The sequence below is a fragment of the Triticum aestivum genome, chromosome 4A (assembly GCF_018294505.1).
Source record: "Triticum aestivum cultivar Chinese Spring chromosome 4A, IWGSC CS RefSeq v2.1, whole genome shotgun sequence".
Classification (NCBI taxonomy): Eukaryota; Viridiplantae; Streptophyta; class Magnoliopsida; order Poales; family Poaceae; genus Triticum; species Triticum aestivum.
The window spans coordinates 632770124-632793890 of NC_057803.1; the positions used below are offsets into that span (position 1 = coordinate 632770124).

Below are 23767 nucleotides of genomic sequence, written 5' to 3' on the forward strand. Positions count from 1 at the left end.
TAACAAATTTATCGAATTTATTGCTTTTACACAATGATTTTTAGTACATGTTGAACAATTTTCAAAATACATGGTTATTGATTTTGTAATAACTATGCGTGCTTGTGGTCCTGAATGAAGATACAAAAAAATTACACATTATTTTATAATATAGGTTGAGTTGTTTAAATCCACATAAGTTTTAGAAAATGTTCATGTTTACCTCTTCGAATTACACAATAGTAAAAATAGAGTAACCAATTAAATATGAAATAATCACATATTGATAATTATTGTATATTTAAATGGAAAATCTACGTGTCATAAGAACAAAATAGTAACTTGACTAAAAAAACAGAATGGAAATTGCAAAGCGACAAAGACTATATAAATTTCCCTCAAGAAAAGGTTTCCAGCGAGCAGTTGTACACAAAGTACTGCTCGTCCGGCTGTCTAGCGTGCATGTTATTTAACCTGAAGGTCCCATGTTCGTAACCCATTAACTACCGATAAATTATGAATAAACATGGCGCCACGCAAGGATGTTATCAGCCCCGTCCATTACCACATGATTTGTGCACTTTGTGTACAAAGGCATAGTATATTAATTCATCTACACCGTATTAACATTTATATATTTCTCGTATTAATAACGTTGGTGCAAGTGCAGAACTCACGTGGTGAAGCATTGAATAACTCTGTCGGTTTCCGCGCACAAGCCAACCAGCAGAAACGTTTTCAGCCTGGCCACGTCCATTTAGGAGCACCAAATTTTGCTGTAAATGGCTGACAGAACGTCAAGTCACCCAGCATCTTTTAAATGCAGCATGCAGGCCATCCGTTATTCATCCCGCAACTCCTATCTCACTCGTCCTGCTTCTCTAATTCTTGAGACATTGTTCACGTGCATAGCTAGCTAGAATTCATCCATGAAGATGTGTACCTCCTTTTGGAAAAACATAGAGATGTGGAATTGTACTGGTACTGCAGTACATATCCCCTCTCACTCTCTGTGTGTGTCTCTCTTAATGTTCATGTGTCACCCAAAGTGTCTAGGAATAGTTCACAAACTCCTCCAACACCAATATTTTATGTTCACGTTTCAGGTTAATTTATGAAGGGGATTAACACACTCGAGCAGAGCAGGAAAAAACAAATTAGAACACATCCAAACATGGAGTCGTACATGACTAGATAACATGATAAACGGGAAATCTCCACTGGTGCTGTATTTATACTAGATATAATATGTACTCTCTCCGGTCCTTTTTAGTTCGCATATAAGATTTGACTGAAGTCAAGCCTCGTAAAGTTTGACCAACTTTGTAGAAAAAAGTGCCAACATTCATAATCTAAAATCAATACCACTAGATATGTCATGACTTAAAGTTTCATATTATACAGTAATACATGTAGTCTCACTGTAGTCGTAATATGTTAATCTAAGCTTTGTCCAATAGTCGTTTACTTTTGTCATTATTTCATAACAGTGTTATGATAGTGCTAAGTATGAGGAAAATGGCCAAATTGTTGCCCCGTATGATTGTGTATATGTTATCTATAAAATTTTAATTAGCACTTCCTTAAGCAACCACATTTGAATAAATGGTGTCCCCAACGTAAAGATGCACACACTCACATTAATTGACACATTAAGATGTGATACCCCACCGCCTTTGCTATTAGTAAGAATGTGTCATTTCCTGCAAAAACCTTCTTAAGAATGTGTCATAGAACAGAAATGTGTGGATTCACGTTCTCTTGCCTATGTTTAATTTGCTGCAAAGCCCGTTCTAAATGGCATGCAGGCCATCAAGACACCCAGCAGCTATTAAATTCAACACATCTGCGAATGTATGGGAGTGCCAAAACCCAACCAGCTGACAAAGCTGCATGCATACAAATTTAAAGCTTCATTGCCCACTCACGGCTGTATATCCCTATGTATTATTGTGCAGCTGCCATGGTATTGCAAAAAGTCCTATATTAATTAGTAATATCAAAGCGCAAGTGGATGGCCAAGATAACGACATCACATGGCACCATGTCCCAAAAATTCACGTCCATTAATTACGCACTATATTTTTCCTTTGTTATTAGCTTATTTCAGAGCAAGGGCTTTTCGATGACATTTAATTAAACCTTAATGGGTTTGCTGCAAAGAAAACTCACACCCACATACATGTGGGCCAGCCGCCAGCTGTCACGCCACGCCGACTGCACATACGACGGCATACACCCACATACATGTGGGCCAACCGCCAGCTGTCACGTCATGCGGACTGCACATACGATGGCATACACCCACATACATGTGGGCCAACCGCCAGCTGTCACGACACGCGAACTGCACATACGACGGCATACACCCACATACATGTGGGCCAACCGCCAGCTGTCACGACACGCGGACTGCACATACGACGGCATACAGCCACATACATGTGGGCCAGTCGCCAGCTGTCACGACACGCGGACTCACTAGTAGAAAACGGACCATTAGCATCGGTTCGTAAGGGCCTTTAGTGTCGGTTACGGAACCGGCACTAAAGTTTCGGCACTAAAGCCCCCCCCCCCCTTTGGTACCGGTTCAGCACGAACCGGTGCTAAAGGGGATCCACGTGGCACGAGCCAGCTCCGGGGGCCGGGAGCCCTTTAGTACCGGTTGGTAACACCAACCGGTACTAAATGGTTGTGGGGTTTTTGGTTTTATGATTTCTTTTTCATTTAATTTTGTGTTTTCCATTTTAATTTTTTTTCGTTTGCTGGTATTTTACGGTACTACACATTGTACACGTTATGCATATATATATATATATATATATAGAATTTCTAGTAGAACCAATCATATATATATATATCATCAATGTCTCACAAACCACCATATTAATTTACACATACACACATGTATAGCTATATACAATTTCTCCTATATATGCATGTTGCCTCCGGAGCCAGTGGCATTAGCCTAATTGGTGCCTTCGGAGCACGATGACAATTGGAAGTGGTTCATGGGGGCGGTAGCGGGTAATAGTATTCTCCCTTCGGATTTATGACCTGGTCGAGCAAAAATCCCGCTATTTCCTCTTGAAGTGCTTCTACGCGCTCCATTGGTAGGAGCTTGTCCCGCACCTCTTTGAACTGTTAAGAAGGAGATCAATATGCATGTGTATTAGTTGTGTGACTAGATATCGATAATGGTGTAAAAATTGTGAATAGTGTTCTGACAAGCGTACCCATTCCTGTCTTTGAGATCTGCTCCTTTCGGACGCCATCATGTGAATGTTCTCGCCAACGCAGAATGCACACAGATCAGTCCCCTGCGCCTGCTTCAGGGCCTTTATTACGAGAATGGAATTTAATTTAATCAGATAATAATTAATCAAGCATGATAATTAAAGAGATGGCAGCTAGCTAGCTAGTACTACTTAATTACTTACCTTGGATCGAAACCATTTCAGCTTTGGTTTCCATTCGCCTTCCATGACGCTGATGAACCTTGCCCAAGCCCTGCCCGCCGACAAAGAAAATGAATAAAGGGGTTATTAAATAGTTCATATCATGAAATTAATGATGAACTAAATAGGCCGAGATATATAGTTAATAATGATTGAAATTACCTGTTGACTATCCCAAACAAGATGTTATAGTCACTATTTGCTTTGAGTAGCGAGTCCAGTATTTTAATTGTTTCGGCGTCAACTTTAATGATACACAAGATCCAGTGAAATCTGCATGCACACACGTTTGCATGTCTTAATTAAGCGGGCATATGTAAGCAAAAACATGTAGCTAGCTAGTAGGCAAAAACAGAGAATTTGTAGTACAAGAAAGTGTGACTCACTGGAAGTTGTAAGGAAGTAGTATATCTTCATTGTATTTGAGGCGCTTCAAGAACTCTAGCATGCTGTCCTCTACCTCTTTTTCTTGATGCTTGTTCATTTTCCATGTGTGTTCATTAACGGTGTTTGGGTCAATGAACCCAATGCCATAGCGTCCACCTTTTCTCATTTCATACATCTTCATCATGCATAATACCATAGAAAAGAATATAGTGAGGATAATTACAGGTAATGATTGATCAAAAGAATCACTACATCTAGCTTGAGACTTAAATTACAGAAAGAAATCACTTACAGACAATAGCAACTGACGATAGATTTGTCGAGTGCGTCTTGATTGTATAACTGAAACAGTTCAGGATACTCAACGGCCACAGCTTTCTCATGGTAGTAATCATCCTTCTTGACATTCACCATGAGGGACTCTCGATTGGATCTCTTGGTAATGTCCATGTACCATTGATGCAATTCATACATTCTCGTTGGGAGCTTGTTGACATCTTCTGGCTCGACCAAAGGTTGGTCCCGGACATATTTCCGTTTTATTTCCTCCTCTGTAATCCCAGGCATGTCCTTGATCTCGAGGAGTTGTCCAACAGTGATCTTGAGTTCTTCAGCCTGCATTATATGCTCCTGGGTTATTACCACATCGCCCACCTCGGGAACGTAAACTGTTTGGCCACAATAATATTGGGCGCGCGTACTGTCACGTGTTGTTGGCGGCACAACAAGCGGGGGGATCGATTGCGCCGCCTGTTTTCCCAGCTGGGCAATGGTTTTCCCGCATTTTTTGACAGTTGCTTGTTGTTTGCTCGAGGTCGAGCTCGCCTCCTTCTGTAGACGTCATTGATGTAACTTCCTGATGTGGCGCTCATAGTCTGAGTCAACAGGCTTAGGAGCTGGTGGTTGAGCAATACGAATGAAGTGGTCAACTACTTCCACAGGCACTTTCTCCCTTGGCGGCGGTGGCGGTTTCGGTCCAAAATGGGCGTCGACTTCTGCCTGCACTATGGCATTGGTTTGCTCCTCGGTCCTGTCGTAAGCCCTCACAGGAAGAGAAGTAGTGAGGTTTGGACCATATTTATATCGCTTGCCTCCGCCTGTACTTCCTGTACTATGACCTCGACTCGTACCGCTACGCACCATAGCTGCGGGGTGTCTCTTCTGCGACTGCTGAGGCGGCGGAGACGGCTGACGGGGCTGAGTTGGACGAGGAGGAGTGGCTTGAAGCTGTGCCGGACTTGCAGTGGCCTGAGGTTGTGCCGGACTTGGAGGAGGAGTGGACGTCTGACGCTATGTCGGACTTGGAGGAGGAGTGGCCTGACACTTTGCCGGACTTGGAGGAGGAGGAGTGGCCTCACGCGTTGGTGGACTTGGAGGAGCGGGAGTCTGCTGACTCGATGGCGGACTTCGACGAGGAGTCGGGTGACGCGGTGTCGGTGGCCTTCGAAAGATGATGCAATCCTTTCTCCATTGGATGACACGATGTATGGCCTCTCCCAATGTGTGCTCGTCGTCACGTCCAGGAATGTCAAGCTGTAGCTCCGAATATGGGTCCACCACCTCATCAACCAAGACACGAGCATAGCCCGCTGGAATCGGGTTGCAATGGAAGGTTGCCTCGGGGGAATTTGAAAAAGCAACGGCGTCCGCCACCTTCATGGATATGTTCTTCATTTTGAAGTGTAGCTCGCAGTTAGTGTTCTCCGTGATGTCATCCACGGGGTATCTATCTAGCACTACTGCGTCGCCCGAGGTGGAACCCACGCTGCTTCTCGGCATGGATGGGGCGGTGGTATCCAATGCTGGATCATCCGCTTGCTGTTGCAGATGCTGAGACCCCCTTTGCTGGCTAAGTGAGTCGATCTGCTCCTGCTGCCGCTGGAATTTAGCTGCCAATTCCGCTTGACTTGCTTCTAGGCCTTGAAGGCGTTCATAGCCCCGCTTCCTCTGCTCCTCCTCCATCTTCCTCTTCTTCTCCTCCGCAATCTTCTTTGTCACACGGGTTCTGTAGTCGGCGTTCGAGTCCGAAAACCCCTCATACCACGGAAGAGCGCCCTTGCCTCGTGTTCTTCCCGGGTGTTCAGGATTTCCCAATGCACGCGTAAGCTCGTCGTTCTCTCTGTTGGGCTGGAACACCCCCGATCGAGCCTCTTCTATTGCAACAAGTAGCGCATCACCGGCTCCGTTCAGACATGCCTTCGTCGAAACATTGCCTGTCTTCGGGTCCAACTCCCCCCCATGCGCATAGAACCAAGTCCTGCACCTGGGGGGCCAGCTCTTAGTAACCGGAGTGACACCTGCATCCTCCATCTCTTTCTCAGACTTATCCCGGCATTGCCACCGCGTAGCCACCTGGCCCCAGCTTATGGAACTTATCCTTTTTTTTGGCATTCTTCTTGTTTATTCTCGACCGTTCCTTAGCTAATTCTGAATCCTTGAATTTCACGAAATCGTCCCAATAAGCACTTTGATTCTCTAGTATCCCCTCGAATACTGGAGTCTTCCTTCCTCCCTTGACGTACTTCTCCCACGTCATTCTCTTGTGGTTCTTGAATGCAACTGCCATCTTCCTAAAAGCAGCGTCCTTGACTTTCCGCACATCTGCTTGTGTGAAATTATCTGGTAGGGTGAAATGTTCCATGAGAGTATCCCAAAGCAGATTTTTTTGATTCTCGTCAACAAAAGTAACATCTGGACGTGGATTTGCTGGCTTTCTCCATTCTTGAAGGGAGATCGGGAGTTGGTCCTTCACAAGAACTCCGCACTAACGAACGAACTTGTCCGCAATCTTCTTATGCGCTAATGGTTCGCCATTAGGTTTGAATGCCTTGATATTGTACTTTACGCCCTCCTTCAACTTTTTGTTCGGGCCTCGTTTCGTCCTTTTGCCTGAAGATTTGCTCGATCCGGATGCCTGAAAGAAGAAAGATCGATTCGTTAATATATCTTCAACTCATTTAAAACATGCGATGATCACCAGATTCCTGCTTATATAAATATATATACCTCGCCGGTGTTTGTTGTTTTAGGATCAACATGTTCTTCGTCGTAGTTCATGACTTCATCTTCTCGGTCGTCGCGATCGAATATCATATCACCCTCTCCGGTGTTGTTTAGAAATTCGGAGCCGTCAAAATCTTCTTCATTCTGATCATCATCTGGCCCGCGTATGATATCGAACATGGTCTGTTCTCTCTCTCTGTCGGTATTGTCCGCCATAGCTTTTATTTAACTATGCCAAAAGAAAAATAAAACAATTTAGTATAATCTCAAATAATAGATATAATCTCGAATACATCGTCTCGAATAATAGATATAATATTGAATACATCACTAGCTAGCTAGCTAGCAAGCTAATAAAGATCGAATACTACAGAGTAATCTAGGCCACTCGCGGTTCCTGAGGTGCGGGCGGTGGACACCCAAAGAGAAGGAACCATCACTGGATCATAGCTCGGGTGATCTCCCCAAAGAACCTGCCAGGTATTGGAGAACCTGACGTCCATAGCAGCCATGTAGCGATGGACGTGCTCGTCCTCCTCCCTGACACGGCGACGTACCACCTCCGGCGGGGCCGGCTCCCTCCGCACCGAAAGTGGCCCACGCGAATGCCACCAAAGGAGATGAGGGTCGATGATGGGACCCGGGGCCGGGTTCCTCATCAAGCGTCGCGCCCCTGAAGGTAGCACCTCCCAGTGCCAGCCCGGCGGAGCCCAATCCCGAACATGGGTCCTCTGAAGCAGGACGTCGTCGCGGACGTGTCGACGGCGAGGATGCGGGCCGGGCATCGTCGACAACAAAATACTATATGCCGCAAAAGTAAAGTAACATTTTTAAATGATGGATTGTGATGATTTCATATATGCAAATTCTAAATTTTATAACTAAAAATATAAGAAACTAAAAAAACATCGATCATCGTCTAACAATTTGAAATTAATCTAATTCATCTAGCTAGCTAAAACTAACATTTCCAAAATTTCTAACATTTCTATATAACTAACATTTCTATAACATTTGACATTTTATATATTATAACTAACATTTCTACATACTATTTGACATTAATCTAATCTAATTAATTAATTCATCTAAAACTTTGTATGAAAAACAGAAAAACAGAAAAAACTAAAAGCTAAAAACAGAAAAATTATGTGTGTGCGCGCGTCTAGTGTGTGTGTAGTGTGTGTGTGTGTGTGCATGTAGTGTGTGTGTGCACGCGCGCGCATGTGTGCGCTACGGTCGGCGCCGGCGCCGGCGCCGGCGCCGGTGTGCGCTACGATCGATTGGAGGGAGGAGAGGGGCCGGGGGAGGGGCTCACAGCGCGCGCGGGCAAGGTCGAGGCGACGGCGACGGCGAGGCGAGGTCGATCCAAAGGCGACGGCGACGGCGAAGCGAGGGGATCGGCGACCAGGACGGCGACGGGGGTGCCGCGGAGTTGACGGGGACGACGCGGCGAGGACGGGGGCGTCGCGGAGTCGACGGGGACGGCGCGACGGGGGCGGCGACGGCGCGGGACGGGGCGGCGGCAGAGAGAAGTGGGAGATGAGAAACTGAAAATTTTCGAAGTGTTTCTTATATAGGGGACACCTTTAGTACCGGTTGGAGCCACCAACCGGTACTAAAGGCCTGTTTTGGCCAGGCCAAGCGGGGGGAAGCACCCCCTTTAGTACCGGTTCCTGGCTCCAACCGGTACTAAAGGCCCCCCCCTTTAGTACCGGTTGGTTCCACGACCCGGTACTAAAGGGGGTGCGCTGCCAGGCGAGGGGCGCAGAAGTTTAGTCCCACCTCGCTAGCCGAAGGACGCTCACACCTGCTTATAAGCCCCGCCACCGCTGCTGTCTCGAGCTCCTCTCTAAAGCAGGCCTTCTGGGCCTACCTCTGCTACTCTTCCCCGTGGGGCCTATTGGGTTTGCGGGCCTGCATCCTGGCCCAACAACAGGTTGGGTTTCTAGTCGTATGCAGGCCGCTGTTGCCCGGTAGGTGGGCTTTTTTCATTTAGTTTTTTCTTTTTTGCTTTATTTATTTTGTTTTATTTATTTTTAGTTGTTTTTTGATGTATTTAGAGTTTCTTTGTGAATATTTTTGATAGTTTTTAGAAACTTTCAGTTAGTGCCGGTAGTTTTTAAATTTGAATAGTTTAAATTTTGAATTATTTGAAATTTGTGTGAATCACTAGTTTGTGAATAACTTAACTTTAAAAATACATTTTCCAGTGATTCTTTTTTCTTATGTTTAATATTAGTGTGTTTTATCATTATATTCAATTTGGTAATGCTTAAGTTATTTAAAAATGAAATGCCTTTGTAACGGATGAGTTTTCGTCCGAAACCCTGATACTTCGAAACAGATTGTCCATTTTGTACACGAAGTGCATCCAGTTTTTGCGGTAACCCTCTCTACTTTTTTGCACATGCTATGTGGGTGAAATTATGATACCATGCAACTTTCATCCTTTTCTGAGTTCATTTGAAATGCTTTTCAATTTCAGGGTCATTTAGCTGAAAAAATCAATAAATGCATGAAAGAATTTGCTTGCACATAAAATTTCTTCGCGTTTCAAATGCCAAAACACATAACTAGCTACCCTAACTATTACAGAGATTCCCTCCTGGGTGTGAAACACAGAAGAAAGTGATGATAGTTAAGCCGATCACATCCCAGATCTTTGGGTGTGAAACTTTTTCTTCGCGTGTGTCCCTTTGCGTCGTAGCCATGGAAAATCTTCATCATTTAACGGGATGCTCGGGTCAATATTCACTGTGAATGGAGCAATTTCATCAAACTTTTCATAATCTTCTGACTTGTCTGTCTTGTCATCCACTCCCACGATGTTTCTCTTCCCAGAAAGAACTATGTGCCGCTTTGACTCATCGTACGATGCATTCGCTTCCTTATCTTTTCTTTTTCTTGGCTTGGTAGACATGTCCTTCACATAGAAAACCTGTGCCACATCATTGGCTAGGACGAATGGTTCGTCTGCATACGCAAGATTGTTGAGATCCACTGTTGTCATTCCGTACTGCGGGTCTTCCGTTACCCCGCCTCGTGTCATATTGACCCATTTGCACCGAAACAAAGGGACCTTCAAACCACGTCGATAGTCAAGTTCCCATATGTCCTGTATATAACCATAATATGTTTCCTTTCCCGTCTTGGTTTCTGCATCAAAGCGGACACCACTGTTTTGGTTGGTGCTCTTCTTATCTTGGGCGATCGTGTAAAATGTATTACCATTTATCTCGTACCCTTTGAAAGTCATTATATTCGAACATGGTAACTGGGACAGCAAGTACAGGTCATCTTCAATAGAGGTGTCATGCATGGTACGTGCATGCAACCAGCTGGCGAAACTCCTGGTTTGTTCACGTGTAATCCAGTCATCAGACCGCTCCGGGTGTTTGGAGCGTAGCAAATTCTTGTGTTCATCCATATACGGAGCCACCAAGGCGGAATTCTGTAGAACTGTGTAGTGTGCTTCAGTGAGAGAATGTCCGTCCATACATATTATTTGTTCCCCTCCTAGCATGCCTTTTCCATCCAGTCTGCCCTTATGCCACGATTCAGGAACACCAATCGGCTTAAGGTCAGGAATAAAGTCAATACAAAACTCAATGACCTCCTCATTTTGACGGCCCTTGGAGATGCTTCCTTCTGGCCTAGCACGGTTATGAACATATTTCTTTAAGACTCCCATGAACCTCTCAAAGGGGAACATATTGTGTAGAAATACAGGACCCAAAACGTTAATCTCTTCGCATAGGTGAACTAGGACGTGCGTCATGATGTTGAAGAAGGATGGTGGGAACACCAACTCGAAACTGACAAGACATTGCACCAAATCATTCTGTAACCTTGGTATGATTTCTGGATCGATTACCTTCTGAGAGATTGCATTGAGAAATGCACATAGCTTCACAATGGCTAATCGAACGTTTTCCGGTAGAAGCCCCCTCAATGCAACCGGAAGCAGTTGCGTCATAATCACGTGGCAGTCATGAGACTTTAGGTTCTGGAACTTTTTCTCTGCCATGTTTATTATTCCCTTTATATTCGACGAGAAGCCAGACGGTACCTTAATACTGAGCAGGCATTCAAAGAAGATTTCCTTCTCTTCTTTGGTAAGAGCGTAGCTTGCATGACCCTGATGTATGCCGTCTTTTCCGTGCATACGTTGCTGGTCCTCCCGTGCCTCAGGTGTATCTTTTGTCTTCCCATACACGCCCAAGAAGCCAAGCAGGGTCACACAAAGATTCTTCGTCACGTGCATCACGTCGATTGCGGAGCGGACCTCGAGGTCTTTCCAATAGGGCAGGTCCCAAAATATAGATTTCTTCTTCCACATGGGTGCGCGTCCGTCAGCGTCATTCGGAACAGGTTGTCCACCAGGACCCTTTCCAAAGACCACCTTCAAATCCTTGACCATATCATGTACATCAGCACCAGTACGGTGGCGAGGCTTCGTCCGGTGATCCGCCTCACCTTTGAAATGCTTGCCTTTCTTTCTTACGGGATGCCTGCTCGGAAGAAATCGACGATGTCCCAGGTACACATTCTTATTAGCCAAATATATACTGTCAGTACCGTCCAAACAGTGCGTGCATGCGCGGTATCCCTTGTTTGTCTGTCCTGAAAGGTTACTGAGAGCAGGCCAATCATTGATGGTCACGAACAGCAACGCCTTTAGGTCAAATTCTTCCCCCATGTGCTCATCCCACGCACGTACACCTGTTCCATTCCACAGTTGTAAGAGTTCTTCAACTAATGGCCTTAGGTACACATCAATGTCGTTGCCGGGTTGCTTAGGGCCTTGGATGAGCACTGGCATCATAATGAACTTCCGCTTCATGCACAACCAAGGAGGAAGGTTATACAAACATAGAGTCACAGGCCAGGTGCTATGGTTGCTGCTCTGCTCCCCAAAAGGATTAATGCCATCTGCGCTTAGACCAAACCATACGCTCCTTGCGTCATCTGCAAACTCCTTCCCGTACTTTCTTTCGATTTTTCTCCACTGCGACCCGTCAGCGGGTACTCTCAACTTTCCGTCTTTCTTACGGTCTTCTCTGTGCCATCGCATCGCCTTGGCATGCTCTTTGTTTTGGAACAAACGTTTCAACCGTGGTATTATAGGAGCATACCACATCACCTTGGCAGGAATCTTCTTCCTAGGGCGCCGGCCCTCGACATCACAAGGGTCATCGCGGCAGATCTTATAGCGCAATGCACCACATACCGGGCAAGCGTTCAAATCCTCGTACTCACCGCGGTAGAGGATGCAATCATTAGGGCATGCATGTATCTTCTGCACCTCTAACCCTAGAGGGCAGACAACCTTCTTTGCTTCGTACGTACTCTCGGGCAATTCGTTGTCCTTTGGAAGCATACCCTTTATCATTACCAGCAACTTTCCAAATCCCTTGTCAGATACACCATTCTCTGCCTTCCATTGCAGCAATTCCAGTGTGGTGCCCAGCTTTTTCTTGTCACCTACGCAATTCGGGTACAACAATTTTTTGTGATCCTCTAACATGCGCTGCAACTTCTTCTTCCAAATCACTTGCGCAGTTTCTCTTTGCATCGGCAATGGCCCGACCTAGATCATCAACGGGCTCATCTGATGCCTCTTCTTCAGCTTCTTCCCGCATTGCCGGCTCAGTTTCTTCCCCCATTGTTGTATCATCGTATTCAGGGAACCCATGGCCAGGATAGCTGTCGTCGTCCTCTTCGTCTTCATTGTCTTCCATCATAACCCCTCTTTCTCCGTGCTTGGTCCAAACATTATAATGGGGCATGAAACCGGTCTTAAACAGGTGGACGTGAATGGTTCTTGACGTAGAGTAATTGTGACCATTCTTACAGCGAGCACATGGACAAGGCATAAAACCATCCGCCCGCTTGTTTGCCTCAGCCGCAAGCAGAAAAGTACGCACGCCCTCAACGAACTGGGGAGAGCATCGGTCATCGTACATCCATTGCCGGCTCATCTTCATTACACAACACCGAATAGACCAAATTAATACAAGTTCATACATAAAGTTCATACAACACTTAAATGCAACAAACAAATAACTCTCTAACTAAAGCATTTAAATGCAACAACAAATACGATCAAGATCGCAACTAAGGTAACAATGGATCCAACAGCATAATGATACCAAGCCTCACTATCGATGGCATATTTTCTAATCTTTCTAATCTTCAAGCGCATTTTCTCCATCTTGATCTTGTGATCATCGACGACATCGGCAACATGCAACTCCAATTCCATCTTCTCCCCCTCAATTCTTTTCAATTTTTCTTTCAAGTACTCGTTTTCTCTTTCAACTAAATTTAACCTCTCGACAATAGGGTCGGTTGGAATTTCCAGTCCAGATACCTCCTAGAAAAAATTTCTATGTCAACTTAATGGGCATAATTTGTCATAAACACGAAATGCAACTAGTTTTAAAAGAGAATATACATACCACATCCGAATCATAACAAGGACTAGGGCCGACGGGGACGGATATCAAAACCATGGCACTATATGTATAACAAACAACGTACGGGTAAGATAATTATACGAGTAACTATATATCCAAATCACACAAACATCAATTTTTATATAAAATTTCATGAACAAGAGGCTCACCACAAGGTGGTGCCGGCGACGGGACGGTGCGGGCGATCGACGGTGGCTACGATGGAGATTTAGAAGGCACTAAGTAAACCACACCTACATGTGCAAACTAAGTGTTATTTTTGACCTCAAATTGCATATAAATCAAATACTAGCACATATATATATATATATATATATATATATATATATATATCCTCCCAAATTACAAAAACTCACAAATTAATCACTATATAAACCAATGCAAGAGCTAATCTAGCAATGAGAGATGAAAGGACAAAGTTGCTAACCTTTGTGATCATTTGAATGGATGAGGGCCTTCAAATCTTGACAAATTTTGGGCAAATTTTGTGATGAACTCGAGAGGAAGAAGGGAAGAACAGAGGAGAGGGCCGGAGAGGGGAAAGGGGGAAGAACAGAGTGCTGGTGGACGAAGGGTTTATATAGGACGACCTTTAGTACCGGTTCTCATTAGTACCGGTTCGTGGCACGAACCGGTGCTAAAGGTTCGCCACGAACCGGTACTAACGAAAGCGGCCCGGCTATCCGTTGGAACCGGCACTAATGTGTACATTAGTGCCGGCTCAAATACAAACCGGCACTAATGTGCTTCACGTTTGACCATTTTTCTACTAGTGACTGCACATACGACGGCATACATCCACATACATGTGGGCTAGTCGCCAGCTGTCACGACACGCGGACTGCACATACGACGGCATACGGACGGAGGCACCGTATATGAACCATAAGACAAGTTATAGCACCACTTTTATGTACTTTGCAAGTTTGGGCACTAAACTGATCACAACTGACAAGTTAAGGCATCCGTGGTGTATTTAACTCTTAAACAGTATTAAAAATTTACCTCTAGCTTATTTGATCTTGCTTAAATAGAGTTACCGGTTCTATTTGTCTTTGTGCATTGCAGAAATTGGTTTCACTGCTTTGTATCCTAGACACAGGAGGCACCAGGGAAGGTCTTCTTGCATCAATGAGAAAGAGGCAGGCGTACAGTGGAAATGGAGATGAAGCTCTTCACCCTTGTCAGACATTGACAGTGCTTCTGTTCCCACACAACTGGTAATACTCAAAATGCATCATCTGCAAGGGGAATTGGAGTTGGGAGGACAAGTGATGAGAATATATTGAAGTGGGAAAGGTTGCAAGCATTAGATAAATGGATACTTCTTTCTATACTTTGATTTAAAGAATTTATGAATGTGCACGCACCGCTGCATATATTACTTTTGCAAGTACATGGTACATTGGTCCTGTTGCTGCTATTAGATTTCTCTGTTGTCCCTGTGACTCTGTGAGTAGTGTTTAGTTCCTTACATAAGTCCAGTCCAGGAATAGTTGCATGTATATGTGCTGCCCACAACAGGAAAAAACAAATGAAAAATGTCACGTCTTGCTGGCACCGCAAAACATGATTTGGAAACAAGGTCAAGTAACAAACAATCACCTATGACACCACGCCCAAGCATTAGTAATCAATCAATCAATCAACCGTGGTGGCTCTGGCTCGGTCACGGGCGCGGCAGGTCGCAGAAGCCGTATGGGGGGGGGGGGGGGGGGGGGGGGTCCTGGGTTGGATCTTTCCAAACTGGGGTAGCTGCAACTTTTTTGCCAGTAAAAGGAACATGGTCGGAGCCCGAGTTTGGACTGTCGGGTGGGCTGCAGCCAGTGGCGCATCCAGTCAGAAGCTTAAGCTTTGTACAGAAAGAAAGCGAGGGGCCAACTGTGCTGCTCCCCTGGCTGCTGCAGGGGCAGCGAAGACCAGAGCACGCGGGTGCAGCAATGGGCCTTCCAGCGGTCCCCGGAGCAACGGCCATCTCATGCTTTGGCTTCGGCTTTGGCTTTGGCTTGGCCCCATGTGCATGGGAGGAGCAGGAAACACATCTACGGCCTCCTCTCCTCACATGGTCACATCCACACACTCGGACTCGTGTAGCAGTAGCACAGCACATCATCTGGAATTCTCAGGCCTTATCGTATCTTGACAACAGCATGCTGCCTTTGTCAGAACGGTACTGTTTCATGTGGTATGCTTGTGCGCCTTTGCCGTCGCCCTTCAGCTCTGTTTGATAGACTACTCGTTGGAGCAAATGATTGGATAGAAGCACCAGACAGATAAAAAGTAACTATGAGCAAGTTGATAAGCACCTCTCCAGCCAGATGAATAACCATCAGCACTGCAGAGCATGAGATAAACTTTTATTCAAATACTATGATTCTTCTTCAACAAAACCATCCGTCTCGGTTGTACTACAATGGATACACCGTTTTATGGGTTATCCATCTTCTCCCCGTGATTATTGGGAACAACCTTGCATAAGAAAAGAGTGCTTAACGCGGTTAAGCAATGATGGACATAATCCAGTGATGCGTGTCACAATTCAGGCTATGAAATATGCTATCAAAAGCATTTACTATTGAGTGGACCTTTTTTATAGAAAAAATTATAATAGTAGTAAAGTATAGCATGGAGTTTTGTAGATTAAAATCCATTCAGCTCTTTAAAATGATCAGTTTCAGCAATCCACTTCAGTATTATAGAATCTACAACCGCATATGACAAATATGACCCCTCAAACGCCCGCGGACGCGCCAGGGGACAGTGACCTGTCAGTCCTCAAATTAGCACAACTGAATCCGAAAATCTCATACTAGATTCTCAAATCCATACAAAAGCATGCAAAGGAAAAAACCTATATACTACATAGATCACCTAGCTACTCGTCGAAATGTCGACTATCTCCATGCCCAGCTCCGGGTACATGGACGGCAGCTGTAGCTCCGACCTCCTCCTCTATCTCCGCGTCGAGTTTGGCGAAGAGCGCGTCAGTGGCTGCTCGCTCCTGTCGGAGGAACTGCCAGTTGGCCTCCACATAGGCCTCATCCTGGATGGACTGCTGCTCCGCCATCTGCACGGCTTGGGCGACAACAAACTCCGCCTCCGCCTACTCCATGTTGAACTCCAGAGCAGGCTGCTCCGCCTCGTCCTCCTCCGGATCTGCCACCTCTGTCGGCTCCGGCAGCTGCTCTCCCTCCCCTTCCTCCGGCTACTCCTCCTCCTCCTCCTCCTCCTCCAGTTTCGGCTAGTCCGGAGGCAGCCCGGCTACGATGCGGGTGAGGCTCCTAGCCTGGATCTCCTTTGCGGTCTGCCTCTGGCGCTCCGGCGTGAGCATAGTGTACGTGGTGATTTTTTGCCGGACCATGGCGATGCCGGAGAGCGTGCAAGAGGAGACGGATGGGCTCGTGTTGCGGCGTAGAGAGGGAGGAGGTGGATGAGCTAGGGTTGGGGGATGTTGGCCAGCTTAAATAGCTGGATTTAACCTCTAGCAGCGAGCCGGAGCAGCGTCATGCGGTGTTGTAGGATCGAAAGTAGGTCTAGAGGGGGGGTGATTAGACTACTTGATCAAATAAAAATCTAGCCTTTTCCCAATTTTAAGTCTTGACAGATTTTAGCAACTTAGCATAAATCAAGCAATCAACCTACACATGCAATTCTAAGAGTATAGCAGCAGAATGTAAAACATTGCATATGAAGGTAAAGGGAGGGGTATGGAAAGGCAAACACAATGTAGACACGGAGATTTTTGACGTGGTTCCGATAGGTGGTACTATCGTACATCCAGTTGATGGACACTTCAACCCACGAAGGGTAACGGTCGCGCGAGTCCACGGAGGGCTCCACCCACGAAGGATCGACGAAAAAGAAACCTTGTCTATCCCACCATGGCCATCGCCCACGAAGGACTTGCCTCACTAGGCTAGTGATATGTCTCCAACGTATCTATAATTTTTTATTGTTCCATGCTATTATACTATCTGTTTTGGATGTTTAATGGGCTTTAATATACCTTTTTATATTATTTTGGGGACTAACCTATTAACCGAAGGCCCAGTGCAAATTGTTGTTTTTTTGCCTATTTCAGTGTTTCGCAGAAAAGGAATATCAAACGGAATGAAACCTTCGCGAGGATCATTTTTGGAACAACAATCCAGGAGACTTGGAGTGGACGTCAAGGAAGCAACGAGGCAGCCACGAGGGGGGTAGGCACGCCCCCACCCTCATGGGCCCCTCGTAGCTCCACCGACCTACTTCTTTCGTCTATATATACTCTTATACCCTGAAAACATCCACGAGAGCCACGAAACACTTTTTCCACCGCCGCAACCTTCTGCACCCATGAGATCCCATCTTGGGGCCTTTTCCGGCGCTCCGCCCGAGGGGGAATCGATCACGGAGGGCTTCTACATCAACACTATAGCTTCTCTGATGATGTGTGAGTAGTTTACCACAGACCTTCGGGTCCATAGTTATTAGCTAGATGGCTTCTTCTCTCTCTTTGGATCTCAATACAAAGTTCTCCTCGATTCTCTTGGAGATCTATTCGATGTAATACTTTTTGCGGTGTGTTTGTCGATATCCAATGAATTGTAGGTTTATGATCAAGATTATCTATGAACAATATTTGATTCTTCTCTGAATTCTTATATGCATGATTTGATATCTTTGCAAGTCTCTTCGAATTATCAGTTTGGTTTGGCCTACTAGATTGATCTTTCTTGCGATGGGAGAAGTGCTTAGATTTGGGTTCAATCTTGCGGTGTCCTTTCCTAGTGACAGCAAGGCACGTATTGTATTGTTGCCATCGAGGATAAAAAGATGGGGTTTATATCATATTGCTTGAGTTTATCCCTCTATATCATGTCATCTTGCTTAATGCGTTACTCTGTTCTTATGAACTTAGTACACTAGATGCATGCTGGATAGCGGTCGATGTGTGGAGTAATCACTAGTAGAAAACGGGCCATTAGTACCGGTTTGTAAGGACCTTTAGTGCCGGTTATGGAACCGGCACTAACGTTTCGGCACTAAAGCCCCCCCCCCCTTAGTACCGGTTCAGCACGAACCGGTGCTAAAGGGGAACCACGTGGCACGAGCCAGCTCCGGGGGCCGGGAGCCCTTTAGTACCGGTTGGTAACACCAACCGGTACTAAATGGTTGTGGGTTTTTGTTTTATTTTGTATTTTTCAATTAAATTTGTGTTATCAATTTAATTTAGGATTATTTTACGTTATAATGAGTTGTAGTCGTCATCATCATCATCATCATCACATATTAATAAATAAATAAACTCTAGCTAGCTAAAAATCATCGTAGTCGTCTAATTACCACTATTTAATCATCATAGTCATTACCGCGCTAGCTATCTAATCATCATCAATGCTGGCTAGCTTAAAGAGGAAACATTCACTTTGTAACAGAAGCAAAGATATCATCAAGTTCAACATAATCGTCACCAAGATCGAAGTTCAGGACACGGACATGAGACAAGTACTAATTAAGAGCATGAACTAGTAGCTACTGATCCTGCTACTCCCTCTCAGCTGGTAGAATAGCATAGAACATGTATAGCTCTCCTGATTCATCATACTGGAGCATGCAGATGAATCTGTCTCCTAATCTTGGGTTGCGCTTCTCCTTACTGCCCCCTAGTACTTCTCTGCGGTCGTTAACAATTTTGCTTCAATCTTTCACTATTAAGCATTCTTCGCTTTCAAAAATCCTGAATGCACTCATGTGCAATGTAGGAAATCTTGGTCGTAAGCTAACCATTGACATGCGACCTTTTGTCTCGATCCACTGAGGCACAACTGTCATCGGAAGTCCCTGTTGAACAACATCGTATAGTAATTAATATATTAATATACTAACATTTCTAAGTTTAGGAAAAAAATTTGTCTTGACAGTATTAAGATCCTCAAGCCATGAAACATAATGACTTATCTCCTCGCAGTTTAGTTGAGCCCCGGGGCAGTAGTAGGTCATGTCTACCATAACAGGCTCAAATGCATAAGCCTTGCATAGTGCTTGCCAAGTTCTGTATTCAAAATGGGTGTATGTGTCTCCATTATATAATTTGACGTTGAAAGTATACCCATGCTCCGTCTTCAAGTAAACTCTCTTTACCTCCATATCATCTATAGCACTAAAACCTATCTTACCCAAGACAAAAAATTTTGCATGGCAGGGGGATGCGCTAGTAGAATAGTGAAAATTTAAAATTATAAGTTGAAGCAAATGAAGCATAAGTTTTGCATTCAAATAATAATTGACAAAGTGACTTACTGTATCAACTTCGAATGTCTCATCCAGCTTGATGCTGAAGCGCCTACCATCAACAAGGAAATTTTGGTCGCATAGGCCGCGCTGGTCTTCACAGTGTTCGCACAAAATAAAATCTTTTTCGTCGTCAGATGACATTTCCTAAGTTCATATAGGTGAAATATTAAACACCTATATCTAGCCAAATATATGTTCATCTAACATTTGACATTAATATATCTAACTATATATTCAATTGACATTACTATATATTTAACTTTTCTATCTAATTCATCTAACATTCGACATTAATCTAACATTTATATAAACTCAAAATATATAAAAAATTAAATAAACAGAAAAACTCATTAACAAATAATATTTTAATTAGATCATCAAATCTCGTATACCTAAATTTTCTTACTAAAATAAACTAGTTATATTAATTATTCAACTAGTTCTAATCTCATATACCTAAATTTTCTTACTAAAAATAAACTAGTTATATTAATTATTCCACTAGTTCTAATCTCATATACCTAAATTTTCTTACTAAAAATAAACTAGTTATATTAATTATTCAACTAGTTCCAATCTCTAGTTCAACAATTTTTCTATTTAGCTAGCTAATTCATCATCTACATTCGACATTAATCTAACATTCGATCATCTAATTAACTTTTCTAAAAAACAGAAAATAAGTAAAAAAATGTGTGTGTGTGTGTATGCATGTGTGTGTATATATACGTATATGTGTGTACGTATGTGTGTATGTGTGTGTGTATGCGTGTGTGTGTGGTATATGTGTGTGTGTGTGTGTGCGGCCCCGTATACGCCGCCGCCCCGTACGTACGAGCGGGGGCGCCGGCGTACGGGGCGGGGGCGCCGGTGTGTGTGTGTGTATGTGTGTGTATGTATGTGTGTGTATGTGTGTGTATGTGTGTGCGGGAGCGAGAGAGAGACGTACGGCCGCGGCGATGGCGATGGACGGCGGCGGTGTTCGGGGCGGTAGCGCGAGACGACGACGACGACGGGCGGCGGCGGGGACAGCGACGATGACGACGGACGACGGGCGGCGACGACGGGATCGAGCGGCGCGCGCGGTGGAGGTTGGAGACGAAGTGGGGATGAAACTGAAATTTTCGTAAGAGCTATATATATAGGATGGGCCTTTAGTACCGGTTGGTGGCTCCAACCGGTACTAAATGCCTATTTTCGCCAGGCCAAGCGGCGGGAAACGAAGGCTTTTAGTACCGGTTGGAGCCACCAACCGGTACTAAAGGGGGGGCCTTTAGTACCGGTTGGAGCCACCAACCGGTACTAAAGGCCTTGCGCTGCCACCCCAAAGTTTAGTCCCACCTCGCCCGGCGAAGGGCAGCCGCACTGGTTTATAAACCCAACCGCGCTGCCCTGTGAGTCTGCTGGCCCTCCTGGGCCTGCATTTGCACACCCTAGGTCTGGTAGACCCACAGGGCAGTGCGCCAACAAATTTGTTGTTATAGTTTTTTCTTTTCTGCATTACTTATTTTCTTTTATTTATTTTTGAGTAGTTTTTATATAGTTTTTTATTTTCTGCATTATTTATTTTCTTCTATTTATTTTTGAGTAATTTTTTTGTATAGTTTTTTTTATTTTCTGCATTATTTATTTTTGTATAGTCCGAAACCCTGATACTCGGAAAGAGTTTGTCCAATTTGTACACGAAGTGCGTCCAGTTTTTGCCGTGACCCTCTCTACTCTTTCGCGCATGCTATGCGGGTGATATGATGATACCATGCCAAGTTTCAACATTTTCAGGATTCATTTTGTAGTGATTTTCAATTTCACGGTCATTTAGCTCTCTAAACAATTAGGTAAATGATCGAAAAACAACAAATGATGTCAGAACATGTTGGAAATTGATGACGTCGTTTTAAATGCTGCATACTGAACACAAAAGAAGTCCGGAGTTTAAATAAGTTACTAAAAATAAAAAAGAGGCGCAATGCTGGTTAATTTGCTTCAAGCCATTCGGAATAGTGTAGACTGCACTGCACATAGCTCAGTGCAATCTATGCTATTCCGCAAGGCTTGAAGCTAATCAACATGTAGGTGAGCATTGCAACTCTTCTTCATTGTCTGTGCACTCACGGCTTATAAACCGCTCATACTGCCTCTCTCTTGGCGAAGATCACAAGATAGTTTGGTTAAATTGCATTACTTGTAAGTCCAGTTAACATGGATGCTTATGATGCAAGAGCAACAGCAAAAGTGAAAATTTGGCACAAATAGGTAGTTGTGTAACTAAAATAGGTAGGAGCAGAGATAGCTCTTATGTCACAAAAAAGAAGTTGTATCAAACCTTTTATGTCGGATCTAGAACAAACCAATCGGTATCGCCATCATACAGCCCAACCGTGGCTCGTGATGCATATATATGCATATCAAATGCACGGTTGGACGTATGATGGCGAATCCGAATGATTTGTATTCAGTCGATGAACTGGTAGATGTATGCAGTCGATGAACTGGTAGATGTATGTAGTCGATGAACTGAAAGACTTATGCAGGGAAGGCGAGAGGTGGGCTAGCTATATATAGGGTCGTCTGGCTCACAAAGTGATTGTGGTAGTTTCGATCCAATGACTCACATGAGCTAGGAAGAAACACACCCTTGATCCAACGACTCGCAAGAGCTAGAAAGAAACACACGATACGTGTGATTCTTCCTGATTGGTGGGATGCACATTAGTACCCACTCCGGACTCCGAAACCCTGATACTCGGAAAGAGTTTGTCCAGTTTGTACACGAAGTGCGTCCAGTTTTTGCCGTGACCCTCTCTACTCTTTCGCGCATGCTATGCGGGTGATATGATGATACCATGCCAAGTTTCAACATTTTCAGGATTCATTTTGTAGTGATTTTCAATTTCACGGTCATTTAGCTCTCTAAACAATTAGGTAAATGACCAAAAAACAACAAATGATGTCAGAACATGTTGGAAATTGATGACGTCGCTTTAAATGCTGCATACTGAACACAAAAGAAGTCCGGAGTTTAAATAAGTTATTAAAAATAAAAAGAGGTGCAATGCTGGTTAATTTGCTTCAAGCCATTCGGAATAGTGTAGACTGCACTGCACATAGCTCAGTGCAATCTATGCTATTCCGCAAGGCTTGAAGCTAATCAACATGTAGGTGAGCATTGCAACTCTTCGTCATTGTCTATGCACTCACGGCTTATAAACCGCTCATACTGCCTCTCTCTTGGCAAGGTGGGACTAAAAACAGCTTGCCATAAACTCATTAGTACCGGTTCGTGGTAAGAACCGGCACTAAATGGTGATGGTGGGGCCATAGCCTGACCGCAGGCTGATGCAGCCTCTTTAGTACCGGTTCGTGGCATGAACCGGTACTAAAGGTTCGCCACGAACCAGTACTATTGATCGCCGGCACGAACCGGCACTAATGTACACATTAGTGCCGGCTCTAATTCAAACCGGCACTAATGTGCTTCACGTTTTACCCTTTTTCTACTAGTGAATAGCAGTAGATGCAGAATCGTTTCGGTCTACTTGACACGGACGTGATGCCTATATACATGATCATGCCTAGATATTCTCATAACTATGCACTTTTCTATCAATTGCTCGACAGTAATTTGTTCACCCACCGTAAAATATGCTATCTTGAGAGAAGCCACTAGTGAAACCTATGGCCCCCGGGTCTATTTTCCATCATATTAATCTCCCGCCAACGTGCTATTTCTGTTGCCGTTTATTTTGCAATCTTTACTTTTCAATCTATACAACAAAAATACCAAAAATATTTATCTTATTATCTTTATCAGATCTCACTTTTGCAAGTGCCCGTGAAGGGATTGACAACCCCTTTATCGCGTTGGTTGCAAGGTTCTTAATTGTTTGTGCAGGTACTAGGGATTTGCGTGTAGTCTCCTCCTGGATTGATACCTTGGTTCTCAAAAATTAAGGGAAATACTTACGCTACTTTGCTGCATCACCCTTTCCTGTTCAAGGGAAAACCAACGCATGCTCAAGAGGTAGCAGGTAGATCTTCACGAAGTAGGCGATCTCCTTGCCCTTACAAACTCCTTGGTTCAACTCCAAAATCTTGACGGAGGCTCCCAAGTGACACCTAACCAATCTAGGAGACACTACTCTCCAAAAGGCAATAGATGGTGTGTTGATGATAAACTCGTTG

At 44.4% G+C, this 23767-nt stretch overlaps 1 protein-coding gene across 1 annotated transcript in view; it reads left to right on the forward strand.

Annotated features, from left to right (window-relative positions):
• Positions 1–16196: 16196 nt before the first annotated feature.
• LOC123084150 (galactokinase) overlaps positions 16197–23767 on the forward strand; it is a 49490-nt gene continuing 41919 nt past the window's right edge. The window contains exon 1 of the mRNA XM_044505906.1: positions 16197–16581. Within this exon, the coding sequence (XP_044361841.1) occupies positions 16197–16581 (385 nt within the window). The remainder of the gene's footprint in view (positions 16582–23767) is intronic.